At 32.8% G+C, this 20,130-nt stretch overlaps 1 protein-coding gene across 1 annotated transcript in view; it reads left to right on the top strand.

Moving 5' to 3' along the window:
• Nucleotides 1-20,130, top strand: part of LOC136034808 (uncharacterized) — a 64,390-nt gene that overhangs the window by 14,073 nt on the left and 30,187 nt on the right. Inside the window, exons 2-5 of the mRNA XM_065716232.1 lie at nt 936-1,023; nt 7,512-7,718; nt 11,387-11,528; nt 17,755-17,954. Of these exons, the coding sequence (XP_065572304.1) occupies nt 936-1,023; nt 7,512-7,718; nt 11,387-11,528; nt 17,755-17,954 (637 nt within the window). The remainder of the gene's footprint in view (nt 1-935; nt 1,024-7,511; nt 7,719-11,386; nt 11,529-17,754; nt 17,955-20,130) is intronic.

The following is a 20,130-nucleotide window of genomic DNA, read 5'->3' as shown; positions in this document are numbered from 1 at the left end:
TGAAGCAAAATAGTTTAATTAAATGAGTCCTTGAAATGAATGTTAGAAGCATTTTTCTGCAATACAAGGTAGGTATCACCCTGCAGCATCACCTGCAGCATCATGTAGGTATCACCCTAAGCCTGAAACCTGCAGCATCATGTAGGTATCACCCTAAGCCTGAATAAATTCAGGCTTAGCGTAAATGCAGTGTGATGAAAGATTAATTCCTACCCCCTAATTACTTTTACTCTTTATTTATCTAGAGGCTCAGGGTGATTTGAACAACTTAGGCATTGAAATCCGCTCTTTTAGTCGACTAAAACCCCCCTGCCTTCAAAATGACCAACGGCCCCTCCTTCATAATAGCTGGTAAACAATTATCCGCTTTTCATCGTTCTTAATATTTGTCTTAATTTCCCATAAGGAGGCTCAATTTTACTTTTTGGAAGAATTTTCCCGGGGAAATTTTCCGTGGTTGGAAATTCCCCTAAAAAATTTTCACGGGAGTTTCCCCAAGGGAGAGCTACGTCCAGTGGAATTTTTTCAAAGGTTCACTGGACCCCGAGCTCAAGGCGTAAAAATATTCCTGTCATCATAGAATGGCTTCTCATAATTTTTATGGCCTTTTGCTTTAGGAACGATATGAACGTAAGGTCTTCGCTCGGAAGCGCTGATGACAATGGAATAGTTTGGCCTGGATAGGAAAATAGTAAAACGAATTTCTTGGTGCGGGGAATAACTTCTGGTAAGTTGACATATTGGACCTTTCTTCACTATTTAGGTTTGATGTATTATATACGACTACATCACATTATCCCATAAAAAAATTGCCCAACTGTGAAGAAACAAATCTGGGCTAAAATAGTCATTTTTTAAAGCCTCAATTTGCTTTTTTAATATATTATATTGAAGCAGTTTTGGATACCGTTTAAATTACAACCTTTTTTTTATAGAATTAGAAGCTCCATTTCCACCTCAGAATGTCCAAATAAAAAAAGGGAATGTTCGCGACTTCTATAAGCTTGAAAAAGAGATCGGAAGGTGAGATTTTTTTTTTTTTACATTTTCAGCTTATAAGAGCGTTTTTCATAATATCATATTAACTCATGTGGGCAAAACTGAATAAAAAAGATTGGGATTTAAAAGCAGACTTTAAAATAAGAAATGAGGAAGTGTTCAAAATATCAACTTCTCTGGACATAGCGAGCGGTTGGGGAGTTCGAGCCCCCCTCATTTAAGGAATAATTACTCCTCGTTTTAAGTTTTAATGTTGCACATTCTTTTAGTTGAAAAACAATGTTTTTTTTAATATTTAATTTCTCATTGGTTTTCAAATCATCACCAGGCCAAATCAAGATATGATTTGGACCTACCCCAATATATCTCCGATTTTTTGTTAATAAGCTGTAAATATCTATAATGGTACGTTGATTGGCAGCGTTCCACTTTTCTAGTTTTTTTCTTAAGAATTAGAATGTTTCATTTTACGTAAAATTTTGGACGAAATTTGGATATGTAGTTAAACAATCATCGATAAGATTTAGTTTTGCTGAATAACATTTTCTTACTAAAGACTTTTAGGTGGACAGAGAAGGGCATCAAAATTTCGATCGATAGCAGCTTGGTATTCTTTGAGCCAAAACTGTAATTAGCTGCCACAAAACGGCAGAACAAATTCTTTCCCGTGGCTCAATCCTTTTAGAAGCTTCAATAGGGCACTGAAACTTCGATTCTCCGGTAGAATTAACACTTTCTCGGTCTTTTATTACCGTCGGTTTGATACAATCACCCCTAGAAAAAAGCAAATAAATGTGCTTTTGTGACCTTTCTTCTAGGAAAAATCGCAAAATTTCACCTTTTCGTAAATCGAAAGTTCGATTCTCTGCAGCAAAGTTTTTTTTTTATCACTTGAGATCACTTGCCTAATTTTTTTTTTTTTGGAAAATGGTTTGTCCCCTTTTTCGAAAAATCGAGCAAGTTTTCTCAAAACTCGTAGCTTTGGATGGGAAACATTAAACTCAAGGAATTCTTTATATTTGGAATCAGATACCAGAAGTAAGATTATGGATGCCTGCTTGTTTTTCTCATTTATTTGTTTAAGAAAAACTGCAATAATTAATAACTCAAATTTCTATTAATTATAGTAACAAAAGACCAGAGATGCTTTGATCTTTCAGTTTTCTAAAATCTGTTTTTACCCTGCTTGCAGCGATAGCTGCATCCAGTAAAGAAAGATTTATTTTTAAATTAAATTGTTTTTCAAAAATTTCTTGAGTTTTTGAGAATTATGATTGTGCCGCAAAATTTGTTGATTTCTTGACTAGTAAAGGCTATTGAGGTCCTTATGAATTGTTCTTTATTTTTTGGCGACCACTTGAGGATTTTCCCTTTGTATACCTATTTTGTTCTCGACAAAGCACTTGTTTTTCTGAATTCTACAGGTATAAGGAAATACTTAAAAACCAGTTTCTTTGCAACAGTTTTTCAAAAATATGTGGCATAAACCGCAAAGCAGTAATTTTTGTTCATTTAAAGTTTCAACTTTGCTTATTATCTTCTTCAGAAAAACCTTTTTTTTTAAATTAGTTTGGTATACAGCAATATTTCGTAAATCATTGAGTTTCCTTTATCTACAACTTCTCGAAGATACCTATGATAATATACTTTTTGGACTCACTAAGCGAAAACGTTGCACGTTTTTGTGGGAAACTTTAAGAGAGGTGGACCTATATACTTTATAAACTTTAAGTTTACTTTATAAACTTTATAAACTTTAAGAGAAATAGACCTATACTCAATGTCCTATTTTAGCAAAACTCATTTTCACTTCTTGGCTTTCTTCGCGTAATTTAGATTAAGATTTTTTTAGTTTTTAGTTTTTAGTTAACGAGGGCCCTGTAACACACTAGCTTTTCATAGTCCTACTGATATTGGGAAATATCACAACTGTGCTTATTTTAGCTATATTTGGAGATATATGTTGCGTAAACTGCGAAGTATTAATTTTGTTCGTTTCAATTTTGTCCTTTGTTTGTATCAAAAACCTTTTTTTTAACTAATCATGTAAAATGACGTCCAAGAAAGTTGGGATTCAGAGGTTAAAATCTTAAATGGTTTTGGTCCTTCAGTCTCGTCCCTTACACGCGATGGATTCACACATAATCAAAGATGAAACCGAAATGAGTAAGTAACGACGGATTGAGGTGAATCTTAATTACAATAATAATAACAAATTAAAAGCAAATAAGAGTGGAGATAACCAAGTTGAAAATCTCAAAAGAGTAGAGCGTTATTTGTGCCTTACTAAAAACGATTTGTGATTTCAAACAATCTGTCGCCAAATTTCCTAAAACTCCAATAATAACGCCAAAAACAAGATAATCAAAATAATGATAAGGGTTTACCCAAATTAATAGTGGATCACCCCCTTCTTACTTATGCTTTCTTAGCGCTAGTGTAATTTGCGCTTTACATTTTCCGTTTTATTTGTCAAAACATGAACCAAAAAAGGTAAAAATCACGTTTCTATTCAAGGCTACCGAAAACAAAACAAAAATATTTCTAAGATTGATTACATTTGGGACTTCTACTCCTAATCTATTATTTTAAAAGGGGACTTTTTGTTTAAACTTCGTCTTCTTAATATACAGAAAAACTATACCTAAAATAAAAATTTCAGTGTGAACCTTGGTCATTTTTCAAGCACGCTATTTATACATTTGAAAAGATTCCGTTTAGAAGGAAGAACAAATTGAGAGAAATCCGATAAAGATTAAACTTGCAAAACTAGCTAAATTGTTTAAAATATGATTATGTATGTCAAAACTAAATCTAGAGAGATGTTTGTACTTTACATACCCATAAACTATGGGGGGTTTTCAGTATAAACATTGAATCCTGTATATTTGTTTTGAAATCAGGAAGACAATTGGCTTTTGCTTGACTGTGTTGCTAACTCCAAGATTCCATGTGAATTTCAATTGAACAGGCTAATTTTTAATAGCTTCAAGGTCAAATCCATTTTAATTTTGACAAATTTGTCTCTACTGTTTAAATCCAAACCATGTTCGGAAATAACACATAGTAATGTTTTAACTTCTAATGTATTGAAAATTTCGTGGAACTCAAAATGCTATTTAAAATTCCAAATAAATCAGTTCCTGTTTACTTGATTTAAATTCCAATAAATATTTTGTTTAAAATCCAATTAATGTTTTATATTGTACGAGAGTAATCATGGTTTGCTGCTCTTGCGATACTAGCACGAATATTGAGAAATGTATGCTTTACTTAGTTATTTTACTTACTTACTACCTCTCTTAGATTCTAAGAGGGATAAAACTGTAAAATATATAAATAAAAATATTTATATATATATTTTATATATATATATATATATATATATATTATATATATATATATATATATATATATATATATATGTTTGTGTATATATATATTGAAATTCTCAAAAGCTGTTACACCCTAATAAAATTTTCTGTTTAAAAGGAATACTAGATGATCGCAAAAAATATTTTCGTGATTACTGTAAATAATATTTTGTCTTAACGGGAGGAATCCATATTTTTTATATACCAATAATTTTTGAAGAAGTGAGCCTTTCCGAACATAGCCTTCCTTATCATTAAATTCAATTTCATAAATTACAATATTTGGCAAACATATTTTATTCATTTGTTGCGGAATAAGCTGTCACATCCATATGAAAAATTGCTTATCCCTTTTTCTAAGCTAAAATTTTAATTTGTCATAAGAATTAAAGTTTGATGAAAAAAAATATTTATGCTTTGACAATTACATTTGGCATTTTAAAGTAGGCTGAGGTATACTTTTGACAATAAAATCAACTATGGCAAATACTGTCGACTCATTGTGTCAACAATGAAACATTAATAAGTTAAATCTTAAGGTCTGTGTCGACTAATTTCAATTGGCAGCAACGTTATGAGTAATTTAGACAGCTTATTTATTGATGCTTTAAGCTGTTAAGATTGGGAAAATAAATACATAGTTAGTAGAGCTTGAATGTTCAGTAAGCCTTGAACTTGAGAATAGTTTTGTTATACTTTGGCCAGCTGGGAGTAATTTAAAATAATATGTACCAAACTATTTGTTGAATGCTTCGACGGTTTCACCAAGCCAAATGATTTTTTTTTTGAAAATAGCTGGTTCATTAAAGCTTTTAGATGAGGTACAATAAAACCAAGCCTAGCTGTTAGATCGTATAGTTAAAATTTGTGGTCGTTTGTACCCCTAATTTGTAAACAGAATTACAAGAAATAGCTTATCTGAATTTGCAGTATGATCTTTACTAAACATTTTGGATTGGCGCGAAAAGAGAATTTGCTTTTCGGTTACTTTAGATACTTTAAGGCACTGAATCCAGATCAGACTAAATAAAAATTAGAATGTTTTTTTTTAAGTTTAAACCTTAAATGAGCGCAGATTAGCTTATATACGAAAGAGGCCTCCACCCAGGGCTGGATAAAGGGCAATTGAAACGACTGGGTCCATTCACACCCCATGTTTGAATGGGCCCCGCACCGCCATCAAAATGAACAAAAGAAAATTCTCGAAATTGTGAAATATTCTCAACAATTCCAGTAAGCGTTGCTTCTGGAGAGAGATCATTTTCCAGGCTAAAACCAATAGAAAATTATCTAATACCAACAATATATGAGGGTCGATTAAAAAATGTAGCATTTATGTTGATTGAAAGTGAAGACGCAAGGAAATTAGATTTTCAAATTGTTTTAGAAGAATTTACAGAACAAAACTTAGAATCATGTAATTTTTTTTCATTTTCGGTGATGAAAATTTCAGAAGAAATCCTCAGAAGATTCATAGTATCTAAAGGAAAAAAACATAAATTAACGGAAGCTCAAAATGAGGACAAAACGGACAAAAGAGGGTAAAAATGTAAGCTCAAAATTAACAAATTTGACCATCAAATGAGACAAGATAAAGAGAACAACCTTAGAGAGGTAAATGCATAGGAGAAAATAAACAACCTAGACCTTCAAAAGTGACAAGACCAATTCGAGCTCCTAAGGCAAGGGGCATCGAAAAAAAAATTCTAAAGCAATAATGAATGAAAATGAAGACTAAAGATATATGTAATTAGAATACTTGTGAAAACAACAATTATAGCGATTCAACAACAAAATGGAAGAACAAATCAATATGCGTCAAAAATGAAAGTATAGTGCAAAAGAATTATAGGTTTAGCAGATACGCGAAAGCAAGTACCAGACCGCGTCAAAAATGGTGACGAAGCAATAGCGATAATCAGAATAATTCAAAAATGAAAGTGAAAAAAGAGGGAAATATTATGTTAGAGGAACAACGCCATCGCAATCTTCAACGCCAACAAACTGTGGCACAAAACCCAGTAACAATATACAAAAATGCTATAAACTACACTTCAACGTTGTGTGTATTCACTGTGGAGTCCTCCATTTTTCCGCAAAAAAGGTCGCAAACAAAGATGATTTATTTGAGGCTTGGTGCCTGCTTGGTCGAATTGAGTTGCCTCCTCCATAATTTCCAAATGAATAGGTTTACCCCTTGCACATCCTTTAGGTCAGGGGATCTCCTGTAACCCAATGGATCTCTTGGAAGAAATATTGCATATATACATATATATATATATATATATATATATATATATATATATATATATATATATATATATATATATATATATATATATATATATATATATATATATATATATATATATATATATATATATATATATATATATATATATATATATATATATATATATACTAAATTTGACTTTTACTTAAAAATTTCATATATATAAAGAGGGCCCAGGGGATAAGATTCTAATCGGGCCCCGCACCTTGTCGATCCGGTCCTACCTCCACCTCATAAATATCTGCTTGTCCTGCTAAAGTAAATTTAGAGATATTGACTACATAAGAAAATACAAGTTGCCCTTTTTAAGTAACCAAAAAGAGTGGAAGGTAGAAAGCCCCCCTCCCACGCCACTCCCACACCCACGCCAATCCATTCAACATTTGAGTTGCACGGCAAGTCCAAATATATCCCACCAAATGAACAGAGTACGGAGGAAGCACACTCTCCTCTTCTTTACTGACCTGTGAGATCTTCATATGCATCGCAAACTTATTTAGGGATGAATGCACCAACAAGCTGAACTTAGGCTACAGCAGTGCGACCTCTAAAGCCTAGGAAACTGCGCAAATCGCTTCACCTAGAACCTCAACATAAAATAAATATAGACAAGTTAACTTATAAAAATATTTAAGAGAGGACAAAAAATGATGTGACAACATCTTTGAGCTAAATATAAAGGTCTTAATAGAAAAAAGAGTTTAGCGCAGGTAGATGAGCTTTGGAAACAGTTTGACACTGTTTCAGCATCTTTAATAACCACCTTTAAAATATAACGATATTTAGAAGGAAAAGAATCTGGAAAGATTAACGACACTGAGTCACTGAATATATTCTGTTTTTAGAGGAAAGTTTGGCGTCGTTTATAAGTGCCGCGAAAAAACCAGTGGGCTCCGACTGGCTGCGAAGTTTGTCTCTGCTACCAAAAAAACTGACAGATTAGCTGTTGAACGTGAGATTGAAATAATGAAGAGTCTCATTCATCCGAAGCTCATCCAGCTATATGACGCCTTTGATGACGGCTTGAAAGAAATGTGCTTAATTCTTGAACTGTAAGTTTCTTAACTAGTCTTAATTTCTTGTTTGGAAGTAGTCTCTTTTATACAGGATTTCCTACAACGGGACATCATTCCTTAGTTGCTTACTGGTGCGATCTTGGATGGTTTTCCTTTGAATTAGTTTAAATAAACAAAGTCTTTATTACAGAAGTAAAGTTCAAAATTAAAACGAACACAAACTATTGTTTCACAGATTACACAAGGTATATCTACAAAAATAGCTTAAATAAACTGAATCGTGTTGACTTCCAATTTTTCTAAGACCCTAAGAACTAGCACATTACTAAAAACACAAAGTCAACCTAAAAATGCTGTTTTCATAGGATCAGAAAATTCCATGAGTAGCCTTCAGAAAATAAAAGACTTTTATATGTCTCTCAATAGTCTCTCACCAGCCATGTCATTGATAACCTTCTTATGACTATGACTCTTTATCTATTATAATGACTATCTAAAAAATTCAAGCGAGCTCAGTTTTCAGTAAAGCGCTAAGTTTTCTTTTTAATTCTATCAACAATAGAAAATATCAGTTAGTTGATTTAAGCTAGTTTTGTTGATATTTTTTTATAATTGATTTTTTATCATTATTTTAAACAAGCAAAATAAAGCTTAAAAAAGAAGCAAATAAACAAAATAAGAAGCAAATAAACCTAGTAGAATATATAATATATAAAGGCCGCCGAGAGGGAAATAAAGAGGGGATGACGAAAACGGGGTTGTTCAAAGACAGTATTGCTAAAGCGTAATTTAAATCTAATCTAATCCTAATTTAAAAATAATGTAGAAGTAACACCACCCTGAACTTTTTTATTTTTTATGGAGGGGCTGGCCCCTCTCTTGTAAAGAATAATTTCAGTTTTTTTTAAGTTTTAATGTTACTCCTTACCTCCAGTTGAAGTTTTCTTATTTAATTTGCCTCGGTTTCTAAATAATGCAAGGGAATCCCCCTCACACCTTGTAAAATTTCTCCTAGAAAGTTGCCCCAGAAATTTTTCCATGGAAAACCCTTTCCCAGGGACTATGAAGGGTCATGTCATCATCAAAAGTATAATTCTTGGACATTCACCGTCGTTTCAAATGCTTTTTGGGAAGGAGGTTAGCTGCCCTTCAATCTTTTTGGTCACCCAAAATGGCACTAGAAATTTTAATTTCTGTTCGAATGAGCAATTTAATATTTCATTATGATGCTCTGGTAACCCGTTAACCTAGTAAAAAAAAGAAAAAAAGAAAGAAAAGACACATCAATGCTACCCATGCAAAAAAAGTGATTTTCCTTGTTGTTCAAGGGGAGGGGGGCTCTAATTACCCCATTCAAGGTTTTTGGCTATTCTGATTGCAATGGTGCATTTTTATTTTGATCTGATACCATTTTCAAGGAGTCTCAGGCTCTTTTTCAAAATCGCCGTAAATTTTTTGTCGCAATAAACTTTTACTTTTTAAGTTTAACCAAAATAATAGCCATCATTCCTGAATCAGTGTCAGATGGCAAGATTTTTCTCATAAGGCTGTTTTTTTCAAAATGTGTTCTTCCACTTTCAGTTACCATGGGCTGTGGTTTGCTCTTTACTAGGTTGCAGTTACTGCTACAGCCCTGTTTGCAGCTACTGGTGCATCCATGATAGACGGCACAAAACTATGACTGAAAAACACCTGATACCGATATACTCGATACTGACACGCGTCATACCAATGCGCTCGATGCTGACACAACCGATACCGGTACGCCTGATACCACGTACAGTCCTAGCTCCAGGAACTATGGAGAACAATAATCACCAGAACCAAAATTAATAGATTTTTAAACTATGTTGAACAAAATGGGTACCCCGATTCTGATCAGACGACTTTTGGGGGGAGGGGGCCTTTTGGGGAGGGGGGCTAGCTGTCTTCTAGTCTTTTTAGTCACTTAAAAAGGGCACTAGCGAATTTAAATTCCATTTCAGCGAGCTATTAAACATCTCTTTTTGATGTTCTGGTCACCCATTAGTCCTGCTAGAATTAAAAAGAATAAACAACGGGAGATGGATCAGTTCTACCCACGTAAAAAAGGGATTTTCCTTATTGTTAAAGACGAGAGACTCTAATTTCCCTGTTTAAGGTTCTCGACCATGCTTATTCCATTGGTCCACTTCCATTTTCATCTGATGCCATTTTCGAGGGGTTTCGGGTTTTTTATCGAAATCACAATAAATTTCGTTTCGCAATAAACATTTAATTTTAACACAATCCTTCATCTGAGAGGACGCGGGTTTGAATCCCGGTGTACCCAATTCTTCAGTTTGGGACGGGGGTCAGTGGCGTGACTCTGTAAGCTTAGCCAGAGTCGACCCAGCTCTAAATGGGTACACGGAGATCAGCACCGCCGGTACGGACTGTAAAGTCTAATGCCGTATCCTTTACCTTTTTACCTTTTATTCCATGACCAGAAACATGATCAAACACTGCATCATTTATACTACTTGGATTGTGGATAAGGGAAATAATTAATCCGGGTAAATTGAAAAAAACAAATGAAATTTAATTTTCAGTATAGGACTCTAATAGTAGAAACATTGGACCAAGAAGAAATTATTGTACATAAAAGCTTCGCATTCCATACAATTTGGCTTACGCTTGGCTTGTGGTTTCTGTTCTTAATATTGGATATGCGACGAAATAATATAAAAATGTGTGCAAAAGTAAAGTGAAATGTAAAAACCGATGCAGTAGAAAAAGACGGATAAAATGCCAAATTTAAACCAATAGAAATTACTATGCATCAATAAATGAAATCCAAGAAGAACTGAAACTACACTTAAAAAGAAAAGAAAGTTGATCCGTCACGGTCTTTTTTCTGAAAATGGTATAAATTTTGACTGTTTTGTTGTTATTGTTTTTATTCATAGTATTTAAAATCATTAACATGTTAATAGAATTGTTTGAGAAAATCTAATAGGGTTGGTCACATAGAAAAACAGTTGAGACAATGAATTTTCCAAGGAAAAAATCTTCGAACAAACAATTTTAGACAATCAGTTTAGTTTTAGATTTTTATATAGACACTTTCATAGAGGTTATAGTGCCGTTTACACTTCCATAAAAACGATACGTATTTAACAGTATTTAAGTTTTTCTGTGACTCTAAGAAAAAAAATCCAACACTAACCAAGATTTCGAGAGTAAAAAGCTGGTAATCTATAGAAACAAATATATTTGCCACAATCTGTTTAGTTTTACTATTAAACAAAAAAGAAGTTTTTTTCACTGAAAATAAGCAACAGAATTAAAGCTTAAAATAAACAGAAGTTATTCTGTTTATAAGGGGAATTTCCTCCTCCTCCGTACATCGCTCTGCACGCTAAATTTTAAGTGTTTTTAAAAATGCTTCTTGTTCTAATTAAACGGCTCTTATGTTTCAGGAGTCATTATTAAACAATTGGAACAAAATGCTTCCTACTGTCAATTGAAAAAAAATAGTTTTTTTATTATTTAATTTCTTATCAGTTTCAATTAATGCTGCGAAATCCGCCTGTACCTCATGGAGAATTCCCTTCTCCATTACTTTCTCCGTGGATCATCAATGCTGTGGCTTCAAATGGGTTAACTCTACAAGTGCTTTAAACTGTAATCCTAAAATTTATAAATGACTATCTTTTTTAATATTACTTGCTCGTATATTTCAGAATAGAAGGAGGTGAGCTTTTTGATAGAGTGATAGATGACGACTTTGTTCTTACTGAAAGAGCTTGTGCAATTTTTGTTCGACAAATAGTCGAAGGCATCAGCTATATGCATCAACAGTCAATATTACACCTTGACATGAAGGTAAGTTAGCCTTGATATTTAGGTGCTATTAGGCTAAATGAATAGGCCCAAGTTTGGTGTTGCAAAAAAAAAAACAACAAATAATTAACAATGAATCAAGCAATAAATTATAGAGATTATCATTTACAGATTTAGAGGATAAACATCAAAATGCTGTCGTTTTGTTCTTTGCTTGTTTTACTACTTGGCCGAACACATCTTCTTTTTTAACAGTTGTTAGTGGGCTTTGTTAGGCGAATGGGACGTAATTAATCAGCTTTACTTTGGACGCAAGATTTAGCGGTAGCAGTAACGGTTCGGTTTGTGAAGACTTTTTTCTTATCACTTTTGTCAAATGATCCTTAACTAAGTAAGTTTCATTGTTTCAGTATGTGAGATCTTTAATCTTGGACTGAGATAAAGCCACCAAATAAAAAGAAAATCGATGGAATTTTTAGAAGAACTTAATTTAAATCCGGCCATCCATTTTGTTCTATTTTCCTATAGTCAGTCTTTTGTAAAAGAAAAAACTGTATTGTGTATTGTTTTATGTAAATGCACGAGGGTAATAAATATATTATTAAACAAATTTTTACCTCATTATATTTCACCTAATGATTGTCAGTAGGCTGCTGTCTGAATACCCTGCTGAAATCTAAACTAAAATATAGAGCACCTTTACAGATTTTCCATTTTGTTCGGTAAATTTCTGAAACAAGTTATTTTAACGAATTTGATCAAAGAAATTATTGGATAATTGGAAGTCTGGAAAAAAACAGACATTCATAGCGATATATTGCCAAATTTTAAATCTAATTTCGAAAAATAAATTTTGTATATTTTCATCAGAACAGGTAGACAGAAAGTATAAGAAGTATGATTACATTGATAAAGGCATCTTTTGCAGGGGAAAACAGCTAGAAATAGTTGCCCCTAAGCATGCTAGTTCAAATAAGGTATAAGATAAGCCAACTACCAGGAAAATAGTTTAGAAAGAAAACAATATATATAACAATTATATGATTATAAATCATTCATTACAATTAAAGATATGCAAAAGGTATGTTAAGGAATTAACTGTTTGTAACACTTTTCATCTCTGTGAATTGCTTCCAGTCAAAGCCTGCAGTATATATTTTAGAAAAGACTAAAAGAAAATATAGAAAAGAGACTGTAAACTAGAAAACTCAAAGAAAAACGAAAAGTAGAACAAACATTTTCCATAAAAAAGGAAAAAAGAAACTATGCAAGACAAAAAGACAATAAACAAAAGAAGTAGACTCACTTACTGTAGAAGTTCTTTCACTACGTTTTTTATATTTACAACCTACAACCTCACATACCTATACATGTATCTTTTTTAAAATCCTGAAAGTATATTTGTAAATATTTGGACATTTCCTGTGCTGCTTTTAAGAATTAAATATGCAGTTCGTATCAATCGTTTTTCCCTGTATTATCCCAGGACATTGACCTTTTCCAACCAGAAACAAAATAGAGCTTGAAAGAAAAAAAGGAAGAATAAAATAAGAATGGTTTTATTGTAGGTTTCAGGAAACAACAGTGCTCATTAATAACATTTACGATACACTTCTTTATTCTAATTAGTTTGAAAAATGGTATAATGAGATCAAAATGGCGCCGACTACTACTGCTAACAACTCACCACAGCACCAAACCGCCTGGCCAACACAGCTACATAGGCTCCTCCTCCATCCCAATGTATTCAAGGCCTCCCTCCTTACACCCTTCCAGAAAGGTCCTATTTCCTTTAAATCTTTCCTTATGACATACTCCCACCCCAGACTAGGACGACATGCTTCCCGTTTAGCTCTAGATGGCTGGCTGAAAAGCACAATCTTCGGCAATCTGTTATCCTTTATCCGCAGAACGTGTCCTAGCAATCTCAACCTTTCTTTCATTGTAGCTCTTGAAAGCGGGCTTGAACGACATTTTTCGTAGAGCCTACTGTTTGAAATACGGTTAATCAGCCGCGTACCCAGAATAATCCGTAAGGAATTTCTGGGAAACATTTAGCAAATCTTTGTCCTATTTTTGGAGTGCCTATGCTTCAGAGCCATATTTAACCATTACCATCACTTTAGCTTCCAATGTTCTAATCTTGGTTTGCAAACTCATTTTCCTATTTTCCCTAACTTTTTCTAACTGTGAAAAAACACCCTAAGTCTTTGTTATTCTACTTCTAATATCTTCACTGCTCCCACCATCTTTACGAATAATACTACCAAGGTAAGTGAATCGTCCCACAGGATTAACCTTTTCGTTACCCAAGGTCGCCTTTTCATATTCCCTTATTCCTAGCCTTAGTGACTTATTCTTCTTAACATTTATTTTCTAACCTATTCTGGAACCCTGAATTTGCAAAATATCTAGAAGCTCATTCATTTTACTCACACTTTCATCTAGGATGCTTAAACCATCAGCAGAATCCAAGTCCAAGAGAGCGTTTCCTCCACATTTAATTCCGTGGTCTACCATTGCCTTTCCTGTACTCCTTTAGACAAAGTCCATTAAAATGATCTAAATAATGGGGGATAGAACACAACCCTGATCAACACCTGATTTAATACAAAACCATCTGTTAATTCATTTCCTACCTTAACCACAGCAGTGTTATTCTCGCACATAGCACTAATAATTTTAATGCATTTGTCTGGTATACCATACAAGGGTAAGACTTTTGCTTAAGCTCTTGTATCAGCCGGAATTAAACAATTGCTTATAATCTATATGATTGAGGCCCAAAGGTGTTTGACAGCTTGGACACTTCCCAATTTCTAACCTATGGTTGACACATCCTCTACGTTTTCTAAAACCACACAATTCTTCTTAAAACTTTGTCTACTGCATCTCTAAGTCTAAAAAGTATTATATTACTAAGTAATTTGCTACCTAAAGAGACCATACTGTTACCTCGATAATTAAAACACTCACTCTTATCACCTTTCCTATACAGTGGTTTAATGAAGGTTTTTCTAAAATCATTAGGTACTTTTTCAGTAATTACATTCATAATCTTTAGTAACTTAGGTACCCTTTTTCAATAATTGCATTCATAATCTTTAGTAACTTATTTCTAATGAGCCACCATTTATAACTCATTTACCACACTATCAGCTCCCAGAGCTTTAGTCCTGGAGCCTTATTATCTTTTAGTCCTCTTAGTAGTATCGCTAATTCTTCCCCACAAAACAAATATTCCTTTACATCCCGGTATTACAAACTTTTTCATTTTCCACTATATCTCTTTTTCAACAGTATCTCGGTTTAGCACATTCTCAAAACTTTCTGCCTATCATTCTTTAACACTTTTCTTGTCACTAATTGTGGCCCCGTTCCTATCTTCAATTTGGACAAGGACAGGTTGACTTCTACCTCTCGATTTATTAGCATGCAAGTACAATATTTTACTATAACGACATTTAGGTGCGTCTTCCGGATCCTCAGCAATTTTATCCATGTCCTGCACTTCAAACCTCCTTAGTTCATATTTTAATGCTTTCTTCACTTTCTTTACATTCCTTTTGTTTTCATATGAAAAGTTTTCAGATGATTTATCATTTCGAGAATTCTCGTACAAGCCCCTTCTCCTCTCTATTAAACATACAGTTTTTCACTAATATTCCTAGCTGCATTCCTAACTTTCTTCCCTAAGACACCATCAACAATTTCATATATTGAATTTCTTAAATTATTTCGACCATCATCCACATTGTCAAATTTTAAACTCTCAAGATTAGTATTCAACTATTCCTGGAAAGTTTTTCTTAAATTCTCATACTGAAGTCTAACAACATTATAACTTCCTGGGAGGTAGTTACCCTTCCGAAATTTCAGCTTCAAATTAACCCTAGACACTACTAGATGGTGATCTTTACTTTTAACATCAATAGCAGCACTCTCATATACGCTGGTATCTTGTATTCATCCGGCCCGTCTTCATTTTACTATAGCATAATCAATAAAGCTTTTAGTCTTACCATCAAGTGAATACCATGCTAACTTATAGGCCATTTTATGACCAAATACCTTATTGGTTATAACTAGATTGTTATGCCTACCAAATTGCAAAAGTCTGTAATTATTACTGTTTTGATTCCTACATTAACTTTAGCTATGCTAAAATACTATCTATCCCTATTTCTACCAGTCTGGGTGTTCAATTCCCCAAGTAAAAACGCCATATTTATACCGACCCTATCTGAGACCCTATCTATTTTGTCCTGTAACTGTAATTAAAATCCAACTGAGTCACTAGTATCTCTGTCAGTGGTTATTTTTGCTGTGGAACTAAATTCAAGAGAGTAATAAATAATTGGGCTTAAATGTCTTCGGGATTTTAAGCCCAATCACAGCCTTTGACTTTCTTCTTACTTTTTCCAATGAGCTCTCATTGAATTTTCAAACTAAAAGAATCAACAAAGGTCATGTTAATCAGGATTTCATACGAGGACGTCAAGCGTAAATGTATGAATTGATTTGGGTAAAGAAGGGGTGTTTGGAACTATATTGATCTCAGACGCCTTGCCGTTGCCATGAGCTGTTAGGAGTACATGTAGTAGGAGTGGAACTTTATACATACAGTACATATTTACATAACTGTATCTAGTAAAAATCTAATATACAGCAAAAGAAAAGAAAATACAACTCCAAAGCACAGTGACCTTCAACAGGCTGGTTGAACTACTTGGAAATTGGGAATGACCAGCCGTAAAATTGGGATATATTAACAAGTTAACCGAATCATCATTTGTGCTAGATGGATCTGATCAAACACTGGGAAACCACAATCCACAAACGACTCATAACCACTGATACAACAGCAGAATTTATTAAAAAACGGAGGATTTCAGTTTGTACTACTTTAAGGTTATAAACTAGAGACGATCCACAAATATCAGTAAGAATAAGAACAAAAAGGAAAGATCCCGACAACAAAACTGAGTAATGACTACACAGAAGAAGCAACATATTGCTACGAAGATAAACTGACCTAAAATAACAATGAATTTGAACATCACAAAGTAAATGCTTATTAAAAAGGAAACTAAGGTAATGGAATTCCCTCACAAAGCTCAGATCATTACCAAACAGATTTAACAGTGGGGATGACAATCGCCCAGTAGTGCCTTAGATGAAAGCATACACACTCTTTAAGATGGTATAGACAATGAAACGGCTGGTTATAAACTAGAGAAGATCCAGAAACATAAGTAAGAATAAGAACAAACAGGAAAGATCCTGACAACAACGGAGTAATGACAAAACAGAGGAAGCAGCATATTGCTACTAAAATAGACTGACCTAAAAGAACAATAAATTTGAACATCATTAGGTAATTTCTTATTAAAAAGGAAACTAAAGCAATAGAATTCCCTCACAAAGCTCAGGTCATTACCAAAAAAATATAACTGTTGGGATGACAAGCGCCCGACAGTGCCTTGGACAAAAGCATATACGCTCAAAGTTTTTGAAGTTGTACGGAGCATCATGATCAACAATATTACCATTATGATTGTTGGCAAGGCCACATCCATGGGGAGGAGGTTAGGGGGATTGACCCCCAGGAATGTTTGTCTGACTCGTAAAAACGTAACAAAAATGGATATAAACAAGTTTCGTATGCATTTTCGTTTTTTTTTGTGTAAACTCCTTCCCCCGAAAAAATTTCTTGTACAAAAAAGTAATGAAAAATAAATCCTGGAAACGGCCCTGAATGTTGGATAGCATAATAGGCGTAAAAGGCATCGGAATATCATTATAAATTAAGCTTATGTACACATATCAAATATGCCAGCCAAGTCAACTCGAATTGAGACACATATTTGGACTGTCACAATGCACAGAAAAAACGAAGAGCAGACAATGCACCATCTTGGAAAATACCTTTTACTGAAAAAAAGATGAACTAATCTTGTAAACCAAGAAGAGCAAACAAAGAACCTTCCTGGCAAACACCTTTTACTGAAGAAGAAGGTAACACTGTCTTGTAAACCAAGAAGAAAGGAGTCGCTTATTTTTAAACAGCAGTTGGCTTGAAGTGCTGAGTACTGTGAATCAGAAAAAATAACACAAATAGCAGTCTTCCATTAAGATACTGAATTTATGTAAAAACTTACATCACGTAATTTAAATCTTCAAGAATTCTTTGTTAGTTTTATATACTTGTTTTAGAACTATATAGACTATTTTCATTATTTGTGCTGATTCTATTTATACTGTTTAGCCAGAAAATATACTGTGCTTGTCACATGCTGGAAATCGCATAAAGCTTATCGATTTTGGACTAGCTAGACGATTCGACGCCAAAAAGAAGCTTCAAGTACTTTTTGGGACACCTGAATTTGTTGCACCAGAAGTTGTAAACTTTGAACAGATTGGGTTTGCCACAGATATGTGGTCCATTGGAGTCATCGCCTATGTTCTGTAAGTTTCTAATTATTAACCATATCCCTAAGAATGAGTGTTCCTCCTTATTGTGTTTTGGTCTGTTTTTTTAACAGATTTGCTCTTACATCGAAACGGTAATTTCCATAATTTTGAAAATTCAGCTATTTTTTTTCACAAATCCGAGACCAAGATAACCAGTGTACTTGGAATCACCATACAAAAAAAAATTTGTTTAATACGTTATTTTTATCAGAATTATGTTTTTTTGAGATTCGTTGACTATCTAAGCAAATATTTTTTACTTTAATTAGTGAAGTAAAGCAATTGGTTGTTAGTTATTACACTTAATGGAGTTATATAATACAATTATAAGTAGTATAGTTGTTCTACATATCTAGATGTTAAGTGTTTATAAAACCACGTAGTATGTGTAGTATATGCGCAGCTGTAATGTAGGTATATGCAGTTATTATACTGTGTATAGTTATGTACTGCGAATTTATATGAGTAGTGGGGGTGAAAATACTCCAAGGCTTACACCCTTATTGGGTTCTAAAGATTGATTATACTGGTGAAGTCAGTTCTGAAGATAAAGAAAACTTGAAAAACATGTTTTTATTTGAATTCAAGCCGTACTTTTTAATAGGAGTGAGTGTAAGGCATTTTGAAAAGTGGCTCATTAACACGATTTGTTGTATATAAGCAACTTGATAATAGGGTATTACTATCAGTTTGAAACGAAATTTCAAGTATGAAAAAGGGATCACAAGACAAGGTTTCTTATGTAAGTAATTTCGAAATTACAATTGATTATACATATATAGTGCATTAGCTTTTTAATATATCCTTGAAGGAAATCCAGTTTTTGAATGTATTATAATATGTTTCCACTTTCATATTTGTCTATTCAACGAAAATATGGAACTGGTCGCGCTAAGATGTCTCCCATAATCACCTAGATTCGAAATAGCTTTGAGCGAGGCCCCATCTTCAATCCTGTTTATTATATATACAGGTGTAAAAACGTTAACAAGTCTTGTGAGTTTATATCTTGAATTTTAATCTCTTGAACTTAGCGAAGCGGCTAGGACTTCCGAGGTGAAGTTTTCAAAGGGTTCTTGTATTTTCAAATTTGGGCATCTAAGGTGTATGCCTTAGCGTGCGGGATATATATTAATTGAGAGAAAAATTAAAACTAAATTTAAAATATGCTAGACAGTAGAATGCTATTATTGAGGTATTGTAGGTAATTTTGAAGCACATAAAAGAAACCTTATTTTTAAATTGTAGTGCAAGAAGCGTCTAATGCAATTAGTAAAGCAAGTGTGTTCTGTAATATATAATATATGTTTAATATATATATATATATATATATATATATATATATATATATATATATATATATACATATATATATATATATATATATATATATATATATATATATAATATATATATATATATATATATATATATATATATATATATATATATATATATGTATATATATATATATATATATATATATATATATATATATATATATATATATATATATATATATATATATATATATATATATATATATATATATATATATATATAATTAAAATAATCAAGTATATAGGTTAACATTAAAACAAAGATTGAGTGAATAATTTTTTATTCATTATTATTTGTATTTCGAATGAACTCTTATGCATCAGTCACTAGGCTAAGAGTCAGAGACTTTTTCAGTAGTGTATTCTGCTATTTTGTGCTTTACTGAATATATTCAAAAGAGGGTTACGTACTTTGACGTTATTTATTTCTCCGTATCTTGCGTAAATATCTTTTTTCATAAGATTCTATGCTACTTATCATTTATGTATAATTAGGTAACAAAACAAGGCAAAATGAGCAAAAAAGAGCAAATATTTTCAGGGGATATTAAGTTTAGGGTTAGTTTCGCTAGTACAAGGCTCTTAGGGAAAAGAGTAGAGCTAAATCAAAAGGCAATATCTGTTTAAATGTTATGAAATTTTATATCTGCAATGTCTCTGTTCAGGGAATGTATGATGTTATATGCTAGAAATTAATTTGAATCAAGGATGTACTGTATATAAGAAAATTAGTAAAAAAGAACCTTTGCATAGAACAAACTTATCTACTTGGTAAATGTTAAGTCTTTTAATTTGTGACACAACATCAAAAATTAGTTTTTTAATTAGTG

This window comes from Artemia franciscana, chromosome 2 (assembly GCF_032884065.1).
Source record: "Artemia franciscana chromosome 2, ASM3288406v1, whole genome shotgun sequence".
Lineage (NCBI taxonomy): Eukaryota > Metazoa > Arthropoda > Branchiopoda > Anostraca > Artemiidae > Artemia > Artemia franciscana.
The sequence above is the reverse complement of the archived record's forward strand: the minus strand, read 5'-3'. Positions and strand labels throughout refer to the sequence as shown.